Genomic DNA, 27,420 nt, shown 5'->3' on the forward strand with positions numbered 1-27,420 from the left:
ACCTCCCACAAACCCTTGCTTGTTGCAGGATTCCAGGACCTGTTCCAGGTACCACTCACAAATCCTCTGGTCTGGCCAGGCACTTCATCCTCATCTCCTAAATGAGTCTTATATTTTGCTACCCTGTGCCTGTTACTGGCACAGCTCTTCCTGTTCTAGCTATCTGAATCCTCTCTACCAAGAAGAACCTGACTTCTTCACTCTGCTCTTCACTTAGCTCCCAAAATTCTTCCCAACTCTCAATAGCAGCCCAAGAGCGTTACTTGGATGCCTTCTTAGCTGGCTTCTCACTGTCACTCCCATCTCATGTACTCTAATTTTCCAACTACATGAAGGTCTCTCTTTCTGTTTTTAAAACCATTTATTTATTTTTATGCATAATAGTGTTTGCCTGAATGTATGTATGTATACCACATATATGTCTGGAGTCCATAAGAAAGTGATGGATCCCCTGGAACTAGATTTACTGATCACTGGGAGCTGTCATGTGGGTACTGGGAACCAAACTGAAGTCCTCTGTACGAGCAGCAAGTGCTCTTAACCACGGAGCCATCTCTCCAGCCTCCATACTAAGATCTCTTTCTAGTAGCAACCACTAGTTATATTTGTATCTCCCCCATGGTGACTCTCTCTGCACATCCCTGTGGATGCTACTGGACCTCCTACACCCTATGACTATCTCCATGGAAACAGTCTTACCTGTAGTATCTGGATTGTAAGTAGGTAGAGCAGACGGCTTTGGACACGTGACTGGCTGAACCAAAGTCAATGACCTTCACTCGGTATGGCTGTCTGGATGGATCTACCAGCATGATGTTTTCTGGTTTTAGGTCAGCATGGATAAGACCCAGGCTTTTGAGTTTCATCAGGGCTGTAGCTACCTGCTGGAGGACTGGGCGAATGTACTTGAGGGGCAAGGGGCTAAACTTGTTCTGTTTCAGAAAGTCATAGAGGTTCTGCTCCAGCATCTCAAAGACTAAGCACGTGTGGTTCTTGTGTTGGAAGCACTCATAGGCCCGCACAAAGTTGTAGTCATCAGCGCTCTCTGTGCTCAGCCGGGCTAGGATGCTCACTTCAATCTGACCTTGTCGGGCATAGGAAGGGTGGTTCTTTAGGATCTTAATGGCCACAATTTCATTGGTGCCCCGTTTCCAGCACTTGACCACTTGTCCAAATGTCCCTCTGCCCAAAAACTCTAAAACCTCATAGGTGTTGGTCATGGAGCACAGCACTTCATGCTGTACCAGCTGATAGTCACCTTCACTGTTGGAGCCACTGTTTTTGGAGGTGGCAGTGGATGTGGTGGCAGTAGCTACAGTGGCCCCGCTGGCATTATTCTGAATCATGGGTGGATGCTCTTCAATGATCTGCACGCTGCTTGTGTTCTCAATCTCCTCACTCTTTCGCTTGAGTCCACATTTTTGGTAGGTGTCAAGGAGGCTCACAGTGCTTCGACGCATTAGGTTATGTGGTCCGCCGAGGACTTGCCCAGTGACAGAAGTGCTACTTGCTGACGTTACAACTATGTGTCCAGTACTTCCTGGGAAGATGATGGTCTGCTCGTAAGGTAGGCTCGGGTTTGGGATTGGCAAGGAGGTGCTGACGGTTGTGGAGGCTGGCTGAGAAGGTGGTATGTTCTTGCTCTGGCTGTACGCTTTGCTGTGGGAGCCGTACCCAGTCATGTCCCAGGTGGAACTCGGCTCTACTTTCAGTTTCTTCACACTACAGAAGGCACTTGATTGAAGGGTGTGAGGGGAGAAAACTTGTACATGTGAGGCCATACCTACGAGGAAAGAAAAGGAAAAATACATATTTGAGTTACTCCTCCATGAATAAACTCCACTGATTGATTTAGGCTCCGATCAGATTATCCTTCTACTTCAAAAGCAGCTTGAGGACCGGGGAGATGGATTAGTGGGTGAAGTATTGCTTTGAAGTAAGTATAAGCACTTGAGTTCAGATCCCTACAACCCATGAAAGCTGGCATAGTCACATGTACCTGTGATCCCAAAGCTCCCACAGCAAGATGGATGTATAGACAGTAGCACATGGACTAGCTAATCTGGCATATGCAGCAATGAACAACAAGAGACCATCTCTCAAACAAGGCCAAAGGAAGGGCTAACACCTAGTGTTGTCCTCTGGCCTCTGCACATTTCTCGTCCGGCATGTGCACACACGAGCACATGTACACATATGCATGCATAATGACTTAAAAATGCAACAGCTTGAAAAAAACAAATCACTTTCACTCAGAAGCACATTCTAGTCTCCTTGTTTGTGAGACTAATGGTTCCCAGGCTCTGCCGTTAGACCTACCAGCCTTAGCAGGATAGGAGACCCAGGAACAGAGTCAAGAATCAGATGCAGAACTGAGACTTAGTCCATCATTTCTTTCTTGTAATTATACTCTAGCAGAAACAAGTTCTTCATTCCTATTCACGTCGCATCTTGCCAAATCTGAAGACTGTATCCAGTATCCATGTAAATATTACAGACTTAGCTCCTCCAAGTAGTCAGTTTACCTTTCTCAATAGAATCTAATAGCCAGGTTTACTACTTTTTGCTTGCTTGTTTGTTTTTGTTTTTGTTTTTTCAAGACAGGGTTTCTCTGTGTAGTTTTGCGCCTTTCCTGGAACTCACTCTGTAGACCAGGCTGGCCTTAAACTCACAAAGATCCGCCTGCCTCTGCCTCCCGAGTGCTGGGATTAAAGGCATGCGCCACCACCGCCCGACCAGGTTTACTTCTTTTAACAAACACATTCCCACCAAAACAGGGGCCTCTCATGATCTTCTGTGTTCTGAATAAGACATACTACCTACCACCTGGCATCCCGGTCATCTTGAATTCTATAGGGTTGTAGGTGGATGATTTGGTGTTTAGCTGGCTTAAAACATGCATTGCCTTTCAGACTGGTCTAGTAGCACCATTATGGGCTCCTTGCTCACCTCTTTTGTCAGTCTGTACATTAATAAATTTCTCTAGAAAGTCCTGAGATTTCAGATGCTGGGGAGATGGCTCAGTCTAGATAAAGTGTTCCCAATGCAGGCATAAAGGACTGAACATGATTTCTAGTACTGACAGACAGACAGACAGACACACACACACACACAGAGAGAGAGAGAGAGAGAGAGAGAGAGAGAGAGAGAGAGAGAGAGAGAGAGAGAGAGAGTGTTAGGCATGGCTTTGCCCACCCAGCACTGGGGAGGCAGAGATGAGTGGATTCTTGGGGTTTATTGGCAGCCAGTCTAGCCTTATTGGTGAGGTCCAGATTCACTTGGAGAACTCATCTCAAAATAATGTGGAAAGTGATTAAAGGAGGCACAGACGTCAACCTGTGCCTACACATACACACACACATACACACACACACACACACACACACACACACACACACACACACACACACACACACAGAGTGGAAGCTGAGAGAGAGAAAGAACTATGTTCATACTGACATATCTACAACCTAGATAATCTTTCTGGAGTAGCTATATAATTTATAACTGTGGTAATATTGGAAAGTTTTTAAAATGTGATATATGTGTTTATACATATATATGTATAAACATATAAATGAAAAACCACTACAGTGACAAGAAAGGGAAAACCCTTAAAGATACAAGAAGAAACAAATACCAATTACCTTCTAAGCTACCTCTGATAGCCAGTGTGTGTGTGTGTATGTGTGTGTGTGTGTGTGTGTGTGTGTGTGTGTGTGTGTGTTCACGTGTATACATATGTCTGAGTAGGCATGCATATGTGTATAGAGACCAGAGATTGATAATGGGTATCTTCCTCTGCCGCCATATTTTTGGAGACAAGTCTCCGTGAATCTGTGGCTCACCAATTCAACTAGACGGGCTAGCCAGCAAGCCCCAGAGATCTTCCTGTCTCCACCTCCCTGGTGTTTGGTTTACGGAAACTTGGCTTTTTAGGTGAATGCTAAAGATGGAACCCAGGTCCTCATGCTGTGCCATGTGTCATACTGAACGAGCCATCTTCCCACACCCACCACCACTTCTTACAAAAGCAGTTAGAAAGTGGACAGTCTGTCAAGCTTCGCTGATACTTAACCATCTACCTTCAGCTGCTCTTACCCCCAGCATTATCTAGAGTGATTATTTAACATCTCCCTCTTAACCCCATCCCTTGTCCGAAATCCTCCCTCTCTTCAGCAGATCCGCATCTTCTATTTTGTCCAGAACCCCAAGGTCAGTCTCAGATTCTGATAGTCTCCTAATCCATATTCTCCCATTTTTCTCTAGAATCCTGTTTCTGCCATTCTTTTTCCTTGAAGTTATTGATTTTCTCAGTTTATTGGATAAAAGTCTTTAGCTGGTACTAAATAAGGTTGTCCAAATGAATCACTGCCCTAACCGCTCCCTTCTGCCTTCAAGTGTGTGTGCATGCATGCACAAACTTCCACCTTGAAAGGCAGGAGGAGTCATGGCCCCTCTTCACTCTTTCCTTCTGACCTGTAAATCGATGCTTGCTGTACTCTTTCCTTCAATGCTCACTCTTAGTCCTCCCCCAACATGTTCCAATACCATAGGCCTGTGTTCATAAGGTACATAACTACCTAATTGCCTAATCTAGAGGCCCTTTCAGCCCTATTCTCCTTCACCTCTCTGTAGCATCTGACATTGCTGACCACCACTTCCCTCTTGGTACTCTTATCTACACTAATGTGAATCTGTAACTGCCTACCTCCTCCCCATGGCTAATTACACAGGGTTAAGGCAGTTCCTCCTCTTCTTCCTTTACAATGCTGATGCTTCCAGTATTCTGTTTCCTCTGGAAGGCATCATTCATTCAGACAGTTTAAGCAGTCATCTCTACGGAGGCAACTCCCACATGTTTATCATGGGCCAAGTTCCCACTTGAATGTTCCACCAATAAATTTCTGTCTCCTGCTACATCAAAGACGATCTTCCAAAGCTGAACTTCTTGTGTTTTCCCAAACACATAGCCATCTAATCCTGCATTCTAACATTTCCATTTCTGTTAATAAAGTATTTATCTAGTTACTTGGTTCCCAAACTGTGGATTTACCCTGATAAGTCTTCATTACCTCAACAGGCAAAAGATACTCAGTCTTGATAGATTCCTCCTTCCTTTAAAATGGCGGGTTTTTTTTTTTAATTAAAAAGTATTTAAATAACCATATAGGGCAAAATGTCTCTTGTATCCAACTCTTTAATTCCTGTTCTTTTTGCCACTCCCAAGTTGAAATTATTACTTTTTCTTTTTTTTCCCTCCAAGACAGGGTTTCTCTGTGTAACAGTCCTGGCTGTCCTGGAACTGCTTTGTAGACCATGCTATCCTTGAACTCATAGAGATCCGCCTGCCTCTGCCTCCCAAGTGCTAGGATTAAAGGCATGAACCACCAACACCCAGCTGAAATTATTACTTTTCAAAAGGAACCCTAAAGTAAATATAGGAACCTGTTCTACCTGAATGATCTTGAATGTGCCTGTATCTGACCACCAGATTTGTCTTACTACATAAACCTCTGAGCATTGTCCATCGGTTCAAAGTTCCTGGTGGCTCCTTAGTATCCAGAAGATAAAACTGAGGAGACAACATACATCTTGATTCCAAACACCTGCTAGCTTCATCTCCAACCATTAATCTTCCAGAGGCCTCGACTCTGACCTAGTCCCACACGTCTTCCTAGAACAGAATGCCTCCTGTACTTGCCTCATTCACTCTCAGTACATTGGCCTTCTGGTGTGAAGTCACTGCTTCTCTCAACTGTCCTAAAGATCATGCAGTTTAGAGCCCTATGCCTGAGTTTTTGAGAGTCTCATGTAGTTCAGGCTGGCCCAAACTCACTATATAGCCAAGGATGACGTTGAACTTCTGATCCTCCTGCCTCCATCTCCCCAGTGCTAGCTAGGTGTGAGCCACCATATTTGGCAAGCAGTTTCTCTCTTACACTATTTACATGTTTAAGTCATGTTTCCACAACTAGCACACTAGTTCTGGCACCAAGAACTACAATTATACCTCACATATCTTTGTTTCTGCCTCCGACTTCTGCGTGTCACGCTTACAGTGCACAGTGACCACTGCTGACTGAAGACAGCCTGTGACTGCTTTGTCACCGTCACACATATCTAAAGAAGCAGGCCTAACTCGAAATTAGAGGAGAGTCTGCCAGTGTTTCTCTATCCAAATACAGATTCTAAAACGCAAGAGAGAGAGAGGGCCAAGTATGATGGTACATGACTAAACTTCCAGTGCTTGGAAGGCTGAGACAGCAGAATTGAGAATTTGAGGCTATTCTGGGCTACACAGAAAGACCCCAACTCAAAACAAACAAATACTCTAAAATGAAAACACAATACCAAAGCGGGGGCTAGTCAGCTCCTCTCCTGGGCTGCAGAGTCATGCTCTGCCTGTGCTCCAGCCACACATGCTCTGACTTCTTGGAGGCAGGTCTGGGGCTAACCCGAAATCCTACTCTGAATCTGCCTTTACTGTGACCCATGGGGTCAACAGACACTTCCCTTCTGGTTTGAAACCTGACTCCAACCTTGACCTGGGTACAATGACTAATATGTCTGTATATGCCTGACATGATTATTTTGGTTTGCTATGCAATCATATTTTCACCTCCTTTCATGTTAATATCTTCCTAATACTACAAATATAGAAGTGGCTATTCTTTATTTATTAGTATCACTTAAATATTCATATAGTTATAAGTGCTATAAACCAGACATGTCCAACCTATGGGCCACAGGCCTCAGGTGTTCTACACCTGTGAATGTGGCCCAACACATTTTAGATGACATTTTGTTACAATGTCAAAAGTTTTGACATCCTTGAAGCAAAACAGAAAAGAGCAGTGCCTAGCTTTTACTACCCATCCCTGGAAAAGACTAAGCAAAATTAACATCTGGTTCAGCTTCTGTCCCTTGACTGCCCCTTGCTCGTCACTCTTCAAATCACTGTCAGGAGAAAAGAGAGGAGGCTGTGAGAGGAGAAACAAGCTGATTACACACAAAGCTTTGGAGGCACTGGTCCCCATCCTCATCGTTTCAGAAGTTCTTGGTGGAAAGGCCACATTGCAGAGTGGAATTTTACAAAGGGGAAGAGGGTAGCTTATGACTTCTTTGTTATTGGGATGAGAGCCAAGGGTCATAAAACTGTGGAAATCATCACTGGCTGCCCTGGGTGACAGACGCCCAGGATTAGCAAGGAGACCTGCATGCTGGAACCTCCCTGCACCCTCCATTATGGCCAGCTGCCTCAGATTCTGGCTGGGGCTGCTATAGTCACTGCTGAGGTCAACAGCCTCGAATCCAAGAACTAGACCTAATGTTTCCAACAACCTTTTTACCTTTATTCTAGGGTACAGCCCATTTTCCTCTGGGAAGCAGAATGCTCAAACAAAATATAGCTAAAGAAAGTCATTAATGATGATTTTTTAAGCCCTAAAATCTTTATAAGAAATAAAACACTGGTAGTTTTATAGTTTCATTTTAAAATAATCTCACAGCCACAATCAAACTTATTTCCAAACATTTCTCCTTAAAATGACGTTCTAGAACAAACCCTCCTGATTAGTTTAGCTCTCTCTGAGTCAAGCCTACAACCTTTGCTACTCCATTTATTTAGATCCCTAAGGCAAGGGACAAGGAAGAGGGTGGGAAGGCCTGTGTGTTTTCTACTCTAAAGGAAGAGCTAAATGTTTCCTCTCATTTCTTGTGGTCTGACCCCTGTACTCTTCAAGGACTACTGACCTCCTGGACACACAAAATCATAATAGTAATAATCTTCCCCCAGAAATGTCAGGGGCTGACTGGACATTTTCAGTTTGATCCTATTCAAAATTTCAATCTCTGCTCCTCCTCTTAGGCTCTTAGAAGAAAAAGTGAATTTGTCCCTCTTTAGTGGGAGGATAGGTTTTAACTCCCTGGAGGGCAGTATGAAAGACCCAGGGAATAACACAATAAATCTGCAATAATTACACCTGTTCCTTAGAGGTGTAACCCATCCAGACCTTTCTATAAAAGCCTATAAAAGATAAACCCCTACATGATGGTTGTGCATCCACTGATTGCTGAGATACAGAGTAAAGCATCTACAAAGGAGCATTCTTACCCCCATGCTACCGGCTCTTGAGCAGGCCAAAATCATGAGCACGGAACACCAGTTCTTTCCATGGTACAGGACTCATGGACAAACTACCAGTAAAAGAGATTTATTTACAAATTAAGCCAACTTATATCACACAATAAATTCTTCACTGCATGACAAATAAAAAGTAGCACCTATAAATCTGATTAAAAACAGTCAAAACAGCGCCGGGCGGTGGTGGTGCACGCCTTTAATCCCAGCACTCGGGAGGCAGAGCCAGGCGGATCTCTGTGAGTTCGAGGCCAGCCTGGGCTACCAAGTGAGTTCCAGGAAAGGCGCAAAGCTACACAGAGAAACCCTGTCTCGAAAAACCAAAAAAAAAAAAAAAAAAAAACAGTCAAAACAAAATTAAAGTGCATCATTTTAAGTCATTCCTTACCTATACAAAAAAGACAGACTGCCTCATATACCAGACAAACCCAGGTCACCCAGGTTTTGTGTTTTGATGGCCTGTATGTTTTAAACAACTGCTGTTTTTGTAGGCTTCCTCCCAACTCCAAATGCCCACTTTACATCAAAACATATGTACAATAATAAGTCTGTGTTTCAAAACACTGTTTTCAAAGCATTTGCCTTGTAGTCTTTTATGGAAGCCCCGTATGTCCACAAAATGCTACCACACTCAGTTTCAAGCCCTATTTAAAAGCCTGCACCCTTCTCCAGGTTTTAAATTACCAAGTACCCAGTGCACAGGTGGCTGTAGGAGGGTGTCTGTGAGGCAGGGTGAGTGAGCACCTTCGCCTGAGACAGCCTGATTATCATGGTATGGTCATCCCACTAGCACATTTTCCATACAGTCTCATTCTCACAAAGTTGAAAATGATGAAGTCAGACAATGGGGTAGGCTCCTAAAATAGGGAGCATAATCAGACCATGATCTGAAGTTCAAGCCTAGGTAACTCTGTGTAGTTCTTTGTCTTCCTTAATCTTCAAGGTTTAATGAGAAATCCTTATTTCCAAAGTTATAGACAACTTTTTCTGGCCTTTTGAGACAGGATCTTGCTAGTCCAGGCTAGCTTCAAGTAGGACCACCTGGCCTTGAACTCAAGTGCTGGGATTACAAGTGTTTGTGTATTATCATGCCCACCTAACTTCATTTACAAATAAGAAAAAAAGATAAAACTCTTCATGATCTTGAGTTTTTAACCCATTACTTTTTAAGACAACATTTGTTAAAAGACTGGGTCATTTAATGTATTTTCCCTAACATATTTGCTTAGTTTCTTCATAACTTTTATTTCACAATTGGATGAACTGAAAAGTTGCTTCACATGTGAGTACATTTCCTTTCCATTTCACCACCCCAAATTATCTACTGGAAGATCAGACTCTGGTGAAATTACAGGGATAAGTGAGGGCTCAACTATATGATTAATTTTCTCATTGAATTCAATTTCACTGAATTTAGCAAAGCTCAAGAGAAGGAATTATAAGTAAAAATAGGCATCATTTTTATCAGTATTTAAGGTTTAATTTAGGCCTGGCAGATGTGAAATAGACTGCCACTCAGAATCCAGTTACAGTTAAAGAGCAGAGTCCAGATCGGGAAGAGGCAGCAACTCCCTCACTTCTGGGGATAACCCTGACTGAATGAACATCTGATGGAAGGAAGCTACAATGTCATTTTGTTTCCCTACAATACAGAACTCAAAGGATTCATTCCTATACTTAACAAAATACCCTGTCTTTTATATCATATTTTGCATATAAGATATGGAATAAGTTAAAATAAATCAATGTTAGAAATATATATCTACAGCCAGGCTTGGTGGCACATGCCTTTAATCCCAGCACTTGGGAGGCAGAGGCAAGGGGATCTCTGAGTTTGAGGCCAGCCTGGGCTACACAGAGAAACCCCATCTCAAACCCCTTCCCCTCAAAGGAAATATGTATCTAAATGGAAATTTTTAAACACCTAGAGTAGAGTAAATTTGTATAACCTTTGATAAACTTGTGATGATTAAATGCCTGAGAGGGTTGAAAAGTATTAGAAAGAAATTCTTCATTGATATACTTACAGAATATTCATAAATTGTAGTAATCATTCCATGTGTCAAGTCTGTATTTTAAAAGAATATGAAGCAATTTCAGGTTAGCCTATTTCTAAATGACAGATTTTCAAAACAGTGTGTACTAAATATCTTTGGGGCTTTTATATCATTTTCAATCAGAGGGTGTTTATCCACTAGTTGTATAATGTTAAATATATGATAATTCCACCAGAGCAGTGTAGAATTAACCACAAGCTCTACAGAATCTTTTTTGATAATGACAGCAGAAATACTATTGTTGCAGCACTGAGCATTTGAAAAATAGAATAAATCATTCATCAGATCTGTATTACAGGTCCTCTATATAAAAAAGACCAGCATGGGTTGGAATGAAAACACAAAAACGGGGTTGCGGGGACGGGGGAGACCACAAAAACCATCTATGGCATCACCATTAGCTAGGCTTGGCAGCACATGCTTTTAATCACTTAGGAGGCAGAGGTAGGCACATCTCTATGAATTAGAGACCAGGACAAAGTAAGATCACGTGTGTGTGTGTGTGCGCGCGCGCGGGGGGGGGGGGGGGGGGGGGGGGGGGGGGGGGGGGGGCGGGGGGGGCGGGGGCGGGGCATCACCATTGTCCTAAAGGAGCTTAAAGTCTCATAGCATCGTTAAGTCCTATGCCAATTTAAAAGGACAACTGCCAAAGTAAACAGCATAGTTCAGAGCAGGAATCACTCAGGTTATAGTCAGGCAAGATTTTACAAGATATGCGCAATGATTAAAAAGATGGATGACCTTTGGAAAGGTGAGGCTGGTGTTCCAGATCCTACTAGGAAGGTATAATTCTATCAGTCTCACAATAGGGAGCAACCAGCACTGTTGTCTGTCCTTAGGAAGCTTCTGCTTTGTTTGGAAACAACTGGAGCCCATTTGCATATCAGCAATACCTTAACAAACGCTAGGGCAATACCAACTGCCTACTTACCTAATTCTGGTAGCTCCAACATTCTAGAAATAATTCTAGACATTTGAAGCTGGTGTGATGCTCTCGCCTGACCCACCTGTGGAACATGTAGCTAACAAAGTTTTTGGAGACTTTCATGATCTATCTGCCCTGCTCTCTCCTGGACTCCAGGTGCTTACCCCTCAGGACTTTCAGGAAGGTGCATCTCCCTATCTACTGAACAAATGGGTAGATATCCTTAGGGCGATGACATAAGTTGCCCAAGTCAATTTGCTACTAGCAGGGTTGAGTTTGAAACTGAGGTCTGTCTGCCTGGGTCTCAAATTCATGTCACGAGTCAAGCTTCTGCTTCATTTGTTAGGTTCTTAGGTTAGAAGCATCAAACACGAACGAGGCCAGGCAGAGTAGTGATCTAAACTAAGGACAGAGCCAACTCCATTAACCAGGACAGATACCCACAACAATGACCACGGCATCTACCATTTCTGTCTCCTCTGGTCAGGATGGCATCTGAGAAAGAGGCAATCATCTCTTTGTAATGTACAATGGAGCGGGGACCAGAACACTGGTCTTGGTAAGAAGACTTAGACTAAGTGACCTGAAGAGGTTACATGGCAAACAGGAAGGCTGTCACAAGAGCCCAGAGGTGAAGGTAGGTGGATCTGAACTAAGGAACTGTCTGAGAAAACAGAAAGGAAGGAGCAAAAATATCAGGCTTCATAGAGAGAAACAAAAGTAAGATAGTGACAGGTTTCAGAACACTCGGGCGAGGGATGAAGAGGAATCAAATACATTTGAGAGAAGCAAAAACGTGGGTCCACAGGCAGTAGCGGGGGAGATGGAATGCAGTGTCAAACATTTTTCTTGGGGAAAAGAGGATAGAATGAGTTTTTAACAAGTTGAACGCCAAGCACTGACAGGTATCTATGCTGAAATGTCCAGTCATTAGCTTCTACTAAAACATAGAAAAAAGGAATTGCTTGATTTAACTGAAGTCAGTGTCAGGAGCTGCTGGTGTTTGACAAGCGGTATCTATTAACATTGTGCAAAGTTTGGTGTGAGTGTATGTGTGTGTGTGTGTGTGTGTGTGTGTGTGTGTGTGTGTGTGTGTGTGTGTGTGTGTTTAGGTAGAAAGGGGTGTGTCTGTGTATTTACAGGCCAGAAGTTGATGTCAGGTATCTTCCTCAATTGCTGTCCACTTTATTTAGGAACAAGGTTTCTCACTAGACCCAGAGTATACCCAACTCAACTAGACTGGCTGGCCAGTAAGCTTTAAGGAGCCTCCTGTTTCCACTTTCCAGTGCTGGGATTACATGCATCTGTTCAGTTTATGTGGATGCTAGAGAACTCAAGTTCTCATGCTCATACAGCAGGCACTTCACCAACTAAGTCATCTCCAGTTCCAGGCTGATTCTTGAATGAAGAGAAACCATTTTGAAAATAGAATAGAAACTGATAGGATGGCTAAGCCTGCACAGGATTAACCAGAAGGAGAAGAGGGCAAGGTGGCCCTAACCTTATTCATGGATAAACCAAAAACAACGGGATAGGTCCGAAATACTGACGTACAAAATGTAGACAGACATCTAAAGGAAGAAGACTGCAAAGAAAGGTTCTTGTGCCAGAGACACTGAGAGTTACTGCTGACTGTGAGAGCCCAGCCCAGCTAGGGAACTCTGCTCAGAGAAGGTTCTCGTTAGGTGTCAGGAACAACAAAAGGCTGTGCTGTATTTATCAAGAGAGAAGTCAGGTGAGAGAATAGGCAAGAGGTTGACACCTCAATGAAAATGGAATTCATGTGAGTAAAGCTATTTCCCAGGAGAACCAACATACAAAGTTGAACAGATGGTAAATAAAGGAATCTTTGGAGGGCACAGATAGTATGTCAAATGGTATGAGGAGGACTCTTGAGTCATGGGGAAAAGTCAAGTATGAAGTGAGAACAAACACAATTAGGAGAATGAAGAAAGAGGAAGAGTGGCTAGGTCTGGCTGGGAATGTGCCAAAGCTCCTCTTTCCCGCGGAGGTCCGAGGAAAAAGGAGGAGGATTCTCCTGGGAAGAGAAACATATGCCCCTTGCTTTTCCAAGAAATGTAATTCTCTTAAGAACTTTCAAAGCCTTTTATATCATCTGTCATAAGCTGTGTTTCTTCAAATTTTACCATAAGCTATGTTTAATTCATAAAACATCTTTCCCTGCTATTTGCAAAGTCCTTATACATTTACCAACCTATTGGTTCACTATTTGTCAAAATCAGCCCAAAATCTCAGTGTTCAAACTCACTTCTCTTTCTGAAAGTTGTCACCTTGCCCACAACTCCAAGCCTCTCTTTTGCAACTCCCCTATATTGGCCTTGCATAAAGCCAATGTCATGCCAAGCCAGAACTTCCATATAGTGGATGCGTATCTGTAGTCTAGAACAATTATCTTTACAGTGTTAGTGTTTGCGAGCAATCTGAATACTCTTAACTTGGCAAGGCCTAGGAAGGTAGCTCATAGACAGAGTACTTCTCTACCATGTGCAAGACCCGGATTCCATCCCAACACTGGAAATAGTAATGGTACATTCCCAGCAGTACAACCAATCTGATGCTGGTGAAGTAAAGAATGACTGCTGATAAGACACACATGCTTTTCAGTTTCTACAATAACTAGGCAGCTAAAGGGAAAACAAGTTTGTAAAAAAACAACTCCAAAACTTAAAACTAGAGTTGCAATAATGGAGACTTATTTAACAACAAACAAAACCCAAGAATAATAGTATGTTTTGCTTGAGACAGGGTCTCACTATGTAACCCAGGATAACCTAAAACTCGCAATTCCCTTTTCTCAGTTTCCTCAAATTATAGGCATGGATCACCGAGCCTGGCCAACAAACAGAAAGCCAGACACTGCTAAGCACAGGCACCGTCGTGGGCTGTTGGATGGCTGATGACACAGTCATCTCACAGCTCTGGGGGCCAGAAGGTCACCATCAAGGCACTGGCAGAATCGGTCCCTTCTGAGAGCTGGGGGGAAATGAGGTGTTCCAAGTCTCTTTCCTTGGCTTTTAGATAGCCATCTTCTCCCTGTGTCTCTTCAGCTGTTTTCCCTGTGCGGATCTGTGTCCAGATTTCCCCTTTGATAAGGACACCTGTCATACTGGATTATGGTCCACCATAACGAAGCCACTTTAACATGATAATCTCTGTAAAGTTCTAGCTCTAAACAAGGTCATATGCTAAGGTCTTAAGGGTCAGAAATTCTACATATGAATTTCGGGGCACACAATTCATACTGTAACAGTAAGTTTAAGAAGGCCAGAAGCATTTTACTAAAGTATAATTTTGTCAGGATGCCATGACATTAAAAAAAAAAAATTACACTCTTTGCTTTTTTGCCTTCAAAGTAAGATGTTTCATTTTGTGCTTTCCCTAAATCCTACTTAAATAACCTGCAAGTATATTTCAATCACACATATGGAAACAAGTAAAAGCAAAGTAGTTATACTAAACTAAGTTCTGCAAACTTACTTTGTTATTGTGCTTCTGGAAAAGGCCATAGAGGGGTATGTCTGTACACGTGAAGAAACCACTGCAGTCAGGTGGGTATCAGGGACAATTGCAAGTGGCAGATTAATAGCACCAACTCGAGGTTCTGGGTTCTGAATCTGAAAATGTGGAACAAGTCTGAAGCGACCTGCATGAAGAACCTCAAATGGACAGCTGAGTGTGGAGTAGGTTGAGGATGGGAGGGTCCCTCCTCATGTCCACTTTGGTGTCAATGATAATGAGCCTCTGTTAATGAATTCTCACCTGCAACCTAAATTGTCCCTAGTAGTTTTTTTTTCTAGCCTTGTATTTTGTTTCTAAGCAAGACTCTCAAAAAGATAACCTATCAATCAAACAAAACAGCAAACAACCACAAACTATTTAAAAAAAAAAAAAAGTAGCTGCAGTTCTGACCTCAAAACAGATGAAATCCATTGCAGTACTGGCCCCCAAACTCCAGATGGCTTTGGCCCCAGAATGTTCACAATTAGAATGCTCAGACTTGCAGCAGGCTAGTTTCAGGTGTTGAGTCTCCTGTCTTCACCAGTTTCCTCCCTGAGCCCTTCAGCCTCTCCCTGCCATTGGCAGGTGTATTGTCCTCTGTGTGCCACTAGCTCTCAGTCCTTAGTGACCACCTCAACAAGCCGGACTCGGAGCAGTCACTGAAGAGGCTGAGTAGTTGGCTGGTGAGTCAGCCTCACAATGAATTGTGCTCAGGAATGTCTTATAAAGCATAAACTGAGATTCATAAGCTGGTGGGCTCTTATTTCCCTTGTGAAGAAAATCAGATATCCTCAAATATGTGCTTATTCCATGCCCAGCCCACTACTGAGTTGTCTTTTTATGCTTATCTGGCAAATCTGACTCTCAGAAACAGAGCTGGAGACCTGGTTTACCATCCCCATGTTGGGTCTTACACTATGGTAAATTCCTTCCATAACCGTCTATTCATCAAAAGGGTGTGTTGAACTCCCAGCCCCCAGCAGCTATCTAAGAATGCGGCCTTCTTTGGAAACAGGGTATTTACAGGTGTAATCAAGTTACGATGAGGTCATTAGGGTGAGTGCTAGTCCACCCTGACTGGTGCCTTTATAAGAGAAGGAAATTCCACATGATGACACAGGCAGAAACTGAATGAAGCTGCAAGCCAAGATACACCAAAGACTGCACGGCCCACAAGACCCTGGGAAGAGAAGAAAGGGACTTTTACTTGTTGACACCTTTATTTCCCACCTCTGGCTTCAGAAGTGCAGAAGCTTAAGTTTCTGTGGTTCTCAGCCACTTGGTTCGTGCTACTTTGGTACAGTAGCCCTAGGAATCAAATATACTCTGTACTACAATTCAGGGTGTACTTCACTGAAGAAAACATGTCTACACTCAAACTATGACAAAGTATTTTTAGTTATTGCAAAGTCACTCAGGCCAAATAGTAACTGTCCTTGTGGCCTCAGAGCCTGCATCTGTCACCTAGTGACTGAAAAGCTGCAGAGGCATGCACAGCTTTCCTCCCACAATGTGATTCCCATTCCTGTCAGGATGCCAAACAACTTCTTGACGCAAATACACTTGTGCATCATGACTGAGGCCTGACTTAAGAACAACATGAAGCCACACGAAACTTCCCCTTTCCCCCCCTGGGGATACCAAGAGCATAGACATCAGGAACAAGACCTCACCTTTCCTAACCTCAGCTTCTTGCTGTACTAGAAAAGGGGACCAGAACACAGGATCTGCTATCAGTGCCACACCCGCTGGCCGCCTCTTGCCCCCACCTTCATCTGCACCCCTGAACACTTTCTCAGGTGCTGCTAGCTAACTGCTCACAGAACTCTGTCAAGGGTGCTGCTTAGGCACACTGAGGCTGATGATGGGAAACACACAGGACCCTCCTCCCGAGTCGTTCTCAAAGCAGGGTTCATTTTACCTTCCGTCTGAGAGTGTGACAATCTGCCACCCTTGCTGCTTTATGTGACAACCCTATTTGCTACAGCAGCTCTATCTTCCAGTTTTTATTCTCTGGAGAACTCTGCCATTCCCCTCGGCTGCTCTGAACTGCCATTTGACTAAACTCAGTCACAGGTTACTTTGGGGAAGCAGAGGAAGTGTCACCTCTGTGCTGTGACTGAAAGGAGGATGAGCAGGGACAATGGGAAGATAGAGGGGAAGAGTTACGGAAGGAGAAAACCAGAAGAAAAGAAGAGGTGAGAAAATAAGGAGCCCCAGATCAGGAGCACACTCAGAGCCATAAACATTGTCATGCGCTTTGGAAACTAAGTACAATAATGCAATGTGTGGCAATGTGTGTGTATTTGTACGTGTGTGTAGATTTGGAAGTCAGCTGAGATCCCTTACCCATACACCCAGCAGTCCATGCTCACATGTGCAAACCAAAGTGGGTTCTGTGGTCTTTTGCAAGGACATTATTATACTATGAGTCACTGTCATTGAACCTGCCCCCTGATGTTATTACTCAGCAGCTCCATTATGCTAAGCCACTTATCCCATTTGCTGGCAGAGGTGACTACTCTCACATGGGTCCCTGCCATTGGTATCTATCTTCTTCTCAGGTCATGGCTGAGATATCTGATGGTGTTCATGTGTACTGATGTGGAAGATGGGATGGCCTCTGGCAATATCAGCAAACTCCAATTTGTCTGTGCTCTGAGCTCCAAGGCTTGTTTTAGATCATTTTTGAGCCTCCAACATCTATGTCAAAAGCAGTTCTACCCTTATGAGCACAGCAGGCCACTCAACCTCTTAGTGCCTCAATTCCTTCATTTAGAAAGTGGGGATAATAACAGTCTGTCACAAGGGCTCTGTGTGGGTTGAACAATTTACGTGTTTTCTGTGTGTGCAACTCTGGCACACAGTAAACTCTAAGAAGGTGAGTAGTGAAAAATGAGGTGGGGGTGTTGGCCAGCCTGCCATGGTTCTCTAACACATGAGGATATGATGCACTAAGAACTGGTGCTCGTAGTTCTCAGCACCATGCCTGGCAAAGGTGAGGGGTGCAGCATGCTGTTTTTAATGAGTGGACAACAGAAACGGCAAACAATGAAATGAGAAGAGATGTTGTGTTGGGGCAAGTGTACAGGTATTCCTCCCTCCAGTACTATTCCTGAAGGAAAGACAGGTTTAGTCCAGAAGATTCTGAAGAGGACAGGGAGACTTGAAGGACACAGAAGTTTTGGGTGCAAAATATATTTTACTTAATTTGCTTTCATGAATTTTGTGTTTCTTTTGTGGTTCTCAGAAGCATTATTCATGGTCACAAGTGAGACCTGGATTCTATGTGTGATGTACACACTGCAGGTTTGTATCCATCGTATAAACTGATCTCAACTTTTTTTGACTGCATACTTCAGGGGAAAAAAAATGAAAACCCACTCCTGAGATATGCAGTATTTATTTTATAAATTTTTGTATTCTATGTTAATGCGTACTAAAAGCACAAAATAGAAACATCTTAGAAAAAAAACATGAATGTTTAGATTTTTTCCCCCTGAATCTTAGTAATTCTTCCTTAGCCTTTCACTCAGAAACTTCCTGCTAGAACTCAACCAACTCAAGTCATCTAATGTAAGAGTTAGGATTGGCAGTAAGTCCAAAAAGTGGGTGAGAGGCATTGCTTCTGGTCCAGAACTTTGAAGCCAGTGTGACAAACTGGTCCTCTTTCCCTGATTCAGGGGAGAGGCTGGATGGCCCGGTAAGCTGAAGGAGGATTGAAGGAAGCGAAGACCTCACTGGCCCAAGATGGAGCATGCATGCGAACAATCTGTTGCCTCCATATATCACAACACATCTTAACCAGCACTATAATTTTCCTTAATGTTGCCATCCCTGGCAAGTATTATGTGATTATGTCTTGATGCACAAGCTGCTTACCCATCAAAACCAGAGCACACGTTTGTGAGGATGACTTTAAAACTTCTCAGTCGTTTAACCCCTTTCTTCCTTATTTTAATGTAAGAATACTTCAACAAGGTTCTGGTGTAAATAATGGAATGGCAGTGGTCATTACAAATGTTAGTGACTTCAAGTATACATACACCAATTACCACCTAGTAGGTTTTCTGAACAAGTGGAAGGTACAGGACTATCTTTTAAAATGTCTTCCATTTGGCCTGGAAACTTTGAGGCAAATCACCTTCTGGTGACTAGATGAGAAGCTGTCTTTCCAACTGGCCACAGGGATTGGGCACTGCTGATCATAGGCCTGAGTTCCCTCGGGGGATTGTCTGTTTTTATCACATGCTGGTGTTTCATCTGAGAGGAATGGGCCTTTCCCATCCTGCTCCAGTTGCATTCCTCAGCTCCATGATGCAATGGTTATCTTTTTGGTAAAGAATATTCAAGTTCTGACATCATAGTAAAAATGGATATTACTCACGGTATGCTCTCAAGTCCAGCAAGGCACATTCTGTACCCTCTTTATCACTGAAGTCAGCAATAGGTTTAAAAATAGCGTTGCTTACACCCCGAGCACCACTGCTTCATTAATAACTGAACAAATACTACTTTGGACTCCTAAGTTATATAGAATCTTGGATGCAGGATTTTGAGACATGGGCATTTTCCATTGCCCTAGTAGGAGTATTATGTTGTAGAGACTCACAGATCTGAAAGGAAAGAACCTTAAAAATCTATACATTCAAAAAAAATCTACACATTCGGGATTTAACAAGTCATCTTATTTCTGCCTCCAAAATTACCAACCTAAAGTGTAATTAATGAGAAGATCCATAAATTTGTAACTCCAATATATGGAACATACCAAAATAAAGGCCTCATAAGGTCATGGTGACATCTAGAAATAAGAGTCTGATCTTCCACTGATAAAGGAGCTGGAGGTGTTGGGTTTTGGAAGTCTTCCTCAGGTTCTTTAAAGGCAAACATTTCCTCTACAGCAGATGTTGTGCTTAGACCTATAGATGCCTTTTGCTTAACTTTGTGCTCAATGAGCGCCTTCTGTTCTCCTGAGATCCCAGAAAAGGCCTTGGACCATGGAGGGTGCCCTCTTGGCTGGATGCTAGGATTATCTTCCTTTAAATGATCCAGGTTCAACAACTAACCAGCCATTTAGAAGATTAGTCAGCTTGATCCAGACTTTCAGAATCAAATAATCCTAGAATTTCTGGTCAAATCTGCTCATCCAGATCTGTTAATCTAAGTATTCTATAGGCCATGGTGAATAGCCACAACTATCTGCTGAGTGCCTATGATGTACAAGCAATGTGGAACAAAAGTACTGCTTATTTTTTAAAAGACCAGCATGTTGTGTGGCAAGACCAGAAAAGTTAACTGACCACAGATGTTATGACCCTCACCAATCAAATGTCACTGACTCAGAGAAAGAGGCACTCCCAGTGGTGGATGTGATCTTTATACAGGAGAGAGGGGCCCAAGGGGAGCTGAAGCATCAGGGCTAGGGACCTCACCTTGGGGTGAAGGGACAGACTGGATCTATTTTTATTTAAGATTTATATGAGTTACCTATCTCCCACAGGACCAGGGATGGTTTGCAGTACAAAACTGAGATGAGATGAAGCAGGACTAAACCATCTACAGGGAACACAGGGGAGGATACAGGTGCTGACCACAGCTGAGCTCTTGTCAGGACAGCAGCAGACGGATTTGGAGATAGGCTGGTGTCTGAGTAAGACAGGTCTTTAGCACCTGGTTTTGATTCTCTCCTGGAGGCATAAAGGATATGGTAGAGAAGGGAGTGGGATCTCTAAATGGGAAATGGGTATGTACACCAAAGCTTGATGGCTGTTAGCATCACATCCAGAAGCCCACTGCAGAGGTGTCTATGTGTGAGGTGACAGGAGCCTATATAAGAGATGGTGCCAGGGGGCTGGAGATGGCTCAACGGTTAGGAGCACTGGTTGTTTTTCAGAGGATCTGGGTTTGATTCCCAGCACTGATATAGTTAGTAGCTCACACTGGCAGTTCCAAGGAGGTTCTTAGGCCCTCTTCTGACCTCTACAGGCAGCAGGCATGCACAGACATACCTGTAGCAAACCACCCATACACATATTTTAAAAAGAAAGATGATGCTAGCAGAAAGGGGAGGCCTAGCCAGAGACAGGAGAGTGAGTAGCTGTCTAAAGCCTTGAGACTGACGGCAGAGGAGAACAGGCTGGAGAAGAAGTGGCCAGGCTTACACAGCCACTTCAGGCAAAGCAGATGGAAGAAGAGGGAGGGCGTGCCCTGGAGTTCAGGTGCCAGGCTCAACAAAGGCACTCTACTCTGCCACCACAAAGAGATGAGGCACCGCAGTGTCCAGTTAACTGAAGTACATCCCTGAGGGAACACAGGCAGCAGAATGCAGAGGACATACACTTCTAGCCAAGCGTCCATCCAGCCTGCCCTCATTTTCCAAGGCCAAAGCTGACTAGAAACTAAATCAGCTATCATCCTAGCCCCAGGAGTTCCAATGACCATGGTCTCCATCAAAGCTAGAAGACACTACAAAGGGAAATAAACACCGAGTCCCTAGGTGGGGCTGGACTTAAGGGGGGGCAGGGGCACAGTCCTGAAGGGAAAACACACAGAAACTCGAGTCACACGGGGCGAATCAAAACAATGTGCCAACCAGGGTGCCTCTGCTGCCTATAATCTAAAGAAATACATACAAGTCTGTGTTCCAACTGATGGTGGATGCAGAGGAGGCAAATACATGGAGTTGACTCCTTCAAGGCAAGTTGAAATATCAATTCTGTCTTGTACTGTGCCCAAGTGGTTCTCACAAGCTTGGTCCTGGGCCTGTTAGCCAAGCCCTTCCATTCTGTTTTACAAATGAAGTTACAGGCTCCATTCCTACTCTCCCGAAAGAATCCCTTTTCCCTTTTCTGCCCTGGCTCAAATGATATGGTTCATACAGGAGTCTGGCTGATGTCTTCAGTGACCCTTACCTTGCTAAATAGTTTCTTTTCTAAAAACTGCTAAATCAAAACAAAGGGTAATGAGGCTACATTCTAAAGAGAAATATAGGAAAGAGTAAAGAATATACATGTTGATGTCTTATTTCCCAGCTTTTACTCCATAAAATCCTAAAAATTGGGCTAAGGAACTTCCGAGGAAATGGTCAGCAGCCTAGGAATCTACTTCCCATAGCATCCACCCTAAAATCCCAGGAGTCACCGGGACCCTTCTCGTGCCAGTTAGTTCTAGAGTGGAAACCATCTCTGCGGGTGCTTACTTCCCCGCTCATTCCCCAGACAAGAGAGAAAACTGCTGGGAATGCTTCTCCGCCGGACTGCAGGGAAGCAAGCTGCCAATCAAAGGCCAAGTGACAAAGGCCAGGTGACAGGCAGCCTAGGGTCCCGCCATTTTTCAGTTGTTTGAGATTATCTCCAAATACAATATTTGTAACTGTCTAAGGATTGTCATTTATTCATTAGCCACTGTAATCTAGCAGGCTCCAGTTGAAGCCCCGAGGACTGAACAAACACCACGGGTCACAGGGAACCTTCCATGCTCCCCCATCACACCCCCATCCCCACACTGCTCTCCACCTGGCTCCTCTTTTCCAGGGCAGGATCAGTGCTTTCTCCCCCCAGGACACACCTTACCCTCTTAAAATACGCAGTTCAGTGGTTTTAAAGAGAGCGATGTGACTGTCATCACTAATTCTAAAACATTTTCATCACACTCTGAACAGAAACCCCACACCCATTAGCAGTCATTTCCCATCTCCCCTTCCCACAGGCCCTGGCAACCAATGATCCACTTCCTGCTCTGTGAACGTGCCTACTCTAGACATTTAGTATAAATGGAATGTACAACTTGTGGGCTTTGTTGTCTTCTTTCTTTCACTTTGAGGAAAATTTTCAAGGTCCCTCCATGCACATGTCAGCATTTGACTCTCCTTTAGTGCCAAATGAGAGTCCATTGACTAGATCCGATACAGTTTGCTTCTCCAGTCCTCAGCAGTGGACATCTGGATGCTGGGGCTTTCTGGCTGTAATGTACAATGCTGCAATAAACTTGAGCCCAAGTCTGTGTGACCAAATGTTTTCATTCCTCTGATGTTTATCTGTATGGAGTGGGGTTGCTGGGTCATGAGAGAACTCCATGTTTAACCCCTGGAGGAACTGCTGCCTGTTTTCTAAATTAGCCTTCTGAACTCTCCACGAGTCCCAACATACATGATTCCAGGCAAGACACACTGAAAGCAATTCCATAGAAACAGTTGTCCTCCTGTCATTATAAAAGACAGTATAAACTCAGAGCAAGAGTCAGGGTTTTCAACTCAAGGTAAATGAGCAAGAGAAGCTGTGAGGCAATTGGTGTCAGCAGCATGTCTAGCCTGTATCATCCCAAGAGCATGCCAGCACTTGGCAGGGTAGTCAAGGCTGACACAATGTGCACCAGGCTGTCAGATGAAGAGGTGCTCTGTGTAAGAAGCAGCTGCAGCAGGAAGCAAACTGGCATGCTCTCACTGTCCCATCATAGGTCACTGGTCAGGACCTTGGTAGAGCTTTTACTGTTGCTCTAGATTATACTCCTAAAAGTGCCTGCTGAGAAACTGGAAGAGAGGAAGATAAAAGGGGCTGAGAACAGTAATCCAAGGAAAGTGTCAGGAAGACTGGTGCTCTAGAGCCCTGATATATCCCAGAGTGAATGAAAAAACTGTACCAACATGGTCTGACGACTAGGGGAAAGGCCAAGTCCACCACCAGTACAAGTGATGATTCAGTGCTGGGCATGGGTCCTCTCTGAGCTGGCAGTAAGCAAATGCCAGGCTTCATGTCCTTCCTTTCTAGGCAGAAGTACAAATTCCAGAGCTAGACAAACAAGCAAGCTTTGAGGCTGAGGTGGGCCAGGCTGGTGAGGTAAGGAAGACATCCTTTCAACAGGAGAGAGAGCAAGGAGCTGTGCATCAGAGAGCACCTTACAAGTATCTACCCAAGAAACACTCGGCTTCAGCACAGTCACTGTACCTGGGCCCCCATTCCTGTGCCCTCATTACCCTGTTCTTCTGTAGCGCTCCATTTGTCTCTCAACACATTCTCCTCAAGACAGGCTTTATTAGCAGGCCTGCTTTTAAATTGTATCCAAAGGCACGCTGACATCTCAAGCACATTTTTACCTGTGGTGGTAGAGAAAAAGGAAGGTGGCTTGTGAGCTGGAATTTGTCCCACCGTGCACAGCTATTCACCTGGCCCCAGCTAATCTGCTCTGACCTGTCATCCCTTCTATGCTAGCTCTAATCCCATGAGTAGCTAGCACTTTAGTACAGCTCTGCACTTCCATAGGCAGCCATACCATTTCCTGTGCATTCATTCTTCAGTTACCATTCCATACATACCCACTACAATTATCTTCACTGGCTTTGAGCATCTGGAATACACTCAGCTTCTAAAGTTCCAGGTTACTGAGCTCAGTCCCTGATGTGATGAAACAAGTCACAGGAAACAAAGAATGCAGTTCCGATCTTTACAGATCCTCTCTCATCTAGTCCTCACAGCACCCTGTGAGGTTGTCCTTGTCATCGGTCTCTCTGCAGAAGCAGCAGATCCAGGGATCCAGCAGACCTAGCTGCCCAGGATCATAAGCTGGCAAGAGGACAGGGACAGGCTTCAAATGCTTCCCAGTCTGACTCTAATGCTTGTGTGTGGTATTAACAACTCAAATGAAAAGGTTAAAAAATAATCTAGCTGGCTCATACCTGAGACCCTAGCACTTAGGAGAATAATATGGGAGGATCAGGAGTTCAAGACCAGCCTGGGCTACATGAGACACTATCTGGAAACATAGCAAACAAAATCTATTCCCTTATTCAAACATAATGGCTATACATTCAAATGTGATGGCAATAATCTGTAGAATAAGCAATGGAGTAGGAGTTAAGAAATGTAGTTTCAAGTTTGACTTTATGCTGACTTTAAACAAGTCACTTAATATTTCCAAACATAGCATAGTTTCCTTGTGTGTAAAGGTGAGACAGTTTCCAAAGTGTGCTTAGTATCCTGTAGAGTACTAATACTTATGGGGGGAAAAAGGAACTGGGATCAAACAGTTTCTGAAATGCCAGGTTAAATAAAAGTAAGCTACTGTCTTTACAGAAGAACTTCATAGAACTGTTAATATGGTTGTGCTCACTGTGAATCACCAAGAGAGTCATACAAATATACCCCATAGCCCAAATTTGTTTATCAAAGACAAACTTTTTTTTTTTTTTTTTTTTTTTTTGGTTTTTCGAGACAGGGTTTCTCTGTGTAGCTTTTGCGCCTTTCCTGGAACTCGCTTTGTAGACCAGGCTGGCCTCGAACTCACAGAGATTTGCCTGCCTCTGCCTCCCGAGTGCTGGGATTAAAGGCATGTGCCACCACCACCTGGCTCAAAGACAAACTTTTAAACTATACCCAAATATTTAATATTTTTATCAGGAAAAAAGATTGGAAAATAATGGATTGGATATTCCAAGGCCATATTCTAGTTACAACAAAGTAACTTTATAACTTCGTGTTCTAATTAGTCAGCAAGTAGACATCTAAGACATCAGCTAGGTAGAAGCAGGTCAAAACGTTCAGGGATGCCAAGGTAGTCTATGGACAGCCATTCCTGCAATGGCCTCATATAGCCATAGGTATTTTCCCACCTTAAAAGTACAACAAAGGCAGCTGGGCTGGCCTCATCTTCCAACACACAGGTCCCATGCACGAGGAAGAATTTAAACTACCTGGACTAACTTGAGAGGAGGAGTCAATAACATCTGTCTGTACCCAATCAAGTCCGTCACTAAGGCAAGCCCAGTGTTTAGTTTGGGACTGTGGCCTCACAGCTTTACACCCTCTCAAAGTGGTAGAGATAGCACTCAGGAACACAACACAGGAGGACTTGCCAGACCTTTGCATCACCACAGGCCCCTTCCCCTGGCAGCTGTGGAGAGGTCCTAGCCACAGAAGTCAAGGGAATATTTCCAGGAGAATGCAAGAGCCACCTGGCCATGGAGAGATAGCCAAATCCACACTGGCAAAAAGAGGAGGATGTGCCTGTTAGAGATGGAGGAGGGAGAGAGAAGGTGATGAGACTAAAACCAAAGGGGCACAAGGCAGAGAGCACACACTGGACGTGGAGTTCAGTGTCCACAGCTTTGACGTCTTCCCATACAACTCTCTTCTCAATAAAACAGGCACATGATTTTCCTTGAGCTGTTTTTGTATGTGACTTCAAATTGCCAGATCACTCTCGGAAAACACATTACTCATCTCTGCAGTGACACAGTGGAAAAAAGTCATTGTCTCTAAATACACAACCCTTTGTAACCCTACCCCCAATATCTAGATGCCCACAGTACAGAATGGAGGACTCTGGCGCAGCTGCAACAACAACAAAATGCTGTACAATTGCCCTATAACACCTCCATCTAGAAACTGAGGCCTAGTAGCAGTCCTAAATGGATTCAGCCAATCAGCATCTCTAGATTCCAGCTAGCCTGCTGCTATGAGTTCCAGAGTCTACTCCAGGATCAGAGTGGCTCAGGCTCTGAGCTAAGAACAGCCTCAGACAATAGATAAGATGAAGGCTTAAAATGATTCTGTAGTGGGCAGCCATTCCAGCTTTGATCTGGAAGTTCCAACCCCCATTGAGGCTTTGGCAACTGTCACGCCTACAAGGCGGGGCCAAGGGAGGACCCTGGAGACCCGAGATCGGGATGGGCCAGCGCTCTCTCTCTGTTCCGGGACCCTGGACGGTGGAGGTTGACCGAGCAGAGCTCCGGAGAACACTGCTGGACTGCGATACACCTTCCCCAGACCCCGCGACCTACCTATCCCTTAATTTGTAAGTTATCCACTAAATAAATCTTCCTTTTAACTACGTGGAGTGGCCTTAATAGATTCACCAATATGATTCAGTATCAGGAAAATTAGTCCTAGAGGTCACCTAGACGCTTATAGATCTCTGGGAGAAACCTAAGATGAAGGGCAAACATAGACAAAGGACCTGTTGCAAAACCCAGGCACACTATCCACAACATATGCAGAATTCTTAAAACTCTACAACAAAAGGACAAATGCCCAAATTTTTTAATGAGTAAAGAATGTAAGATAGCCAGGTGGTGGTGGCACACACCTTTAATCCCAGGACTCGAGAGACAGAGACAGGCAGATTTCTGTGAGTCTGAGGCCAACCTGGTCTACAGAGCGAGTTTCAGGCCAGCCAGGGATACACAGAGAAACCCTGTCTCAAAAACAAAACAAAACAAGAATGTATTATATATTTCTACAAAGACATGAAAATGACTAATAAACACATATACATCATTATTAGTCATTAGATAAATATAAGCCAAACACATGAGATGCTAAGAAATTGTACACAAAAAGTTTAAGGCAGAATTATGCATAATAGTCCCAAATTAGAAACAACTCATCTTTTCATGGACAAACAAAATATGGAACAGCTATAGTACAAAATATTACTTGGCAATGGAAATGCAAAGAAGCACTGATATATACTATAATGTGGGGGAACTGACAATATGTGCAAAGCGTAGTACAAAAGGTTACCCTTCCATTTACATGCAAAATTCCAAACAGACAAATACACAAAGTAGCTCAATGGCTGCCAGAGACTAGAAGAAGCTAGTGGGAAGTAACTGTTAATGGGGACGAGATTTCTTTGGGGGATGATGATGAAAATGTTCTGGAATTAGATAGCAGTGATGTTCAACTATATGAAATGGTCTAATAACCAATAAGTTAGTTGTACACTTCAAAAGGGTGAACTTCATGATGGACGAATTAGATCTCAATAAAGCTGTTTTA

At 43.7% G+C, this 27,420-nt stretch overlaps 1 protein-coding gene across 6 annotated transcripts in view; it reads right to left on the reverse strand.

Moving 5' to 3' along the window:
- Hipk2 (homeodomain interacting protein kinase 2) overlaps positions 1-27,420 on the reverse strand; it is a 192,575-nt gene that overhangs the window by 134,857 nt on the left and 30,298 nt on the right. For all 6 annotated transcript variants that reach the window (XM_052720890.1, XM_052720891.1, XM_052720893.1 and 3 more), the window contains exon 2: positions 700-1,783. In XM_052720890.1, the coding sequence (XP_052576850.1) occupies positions 700-1,783 (1,084 nt within the window). The remainder of the gene's footprint in view (positions 1-699; positions 1,784-27,420) is intronic.

This window comes from Peromyscus californicus, unplaced genomic scaffold, assembly GCF_007827085.1.
Source record: "Peromyscus californicus insignis strain IS unplaced genomic scaffold, ASM782708v3 Scaffold_6__1_contigs__length_162567912, whole genome shotgun sequence".
Classification (NCBI taxonomy): domain Eukaryota; kingdom Metazoa; phylum Chordata; class Mammalia; order Rodentia; family Cricetidae; genus Peromyscus; species Peromyscus californicus.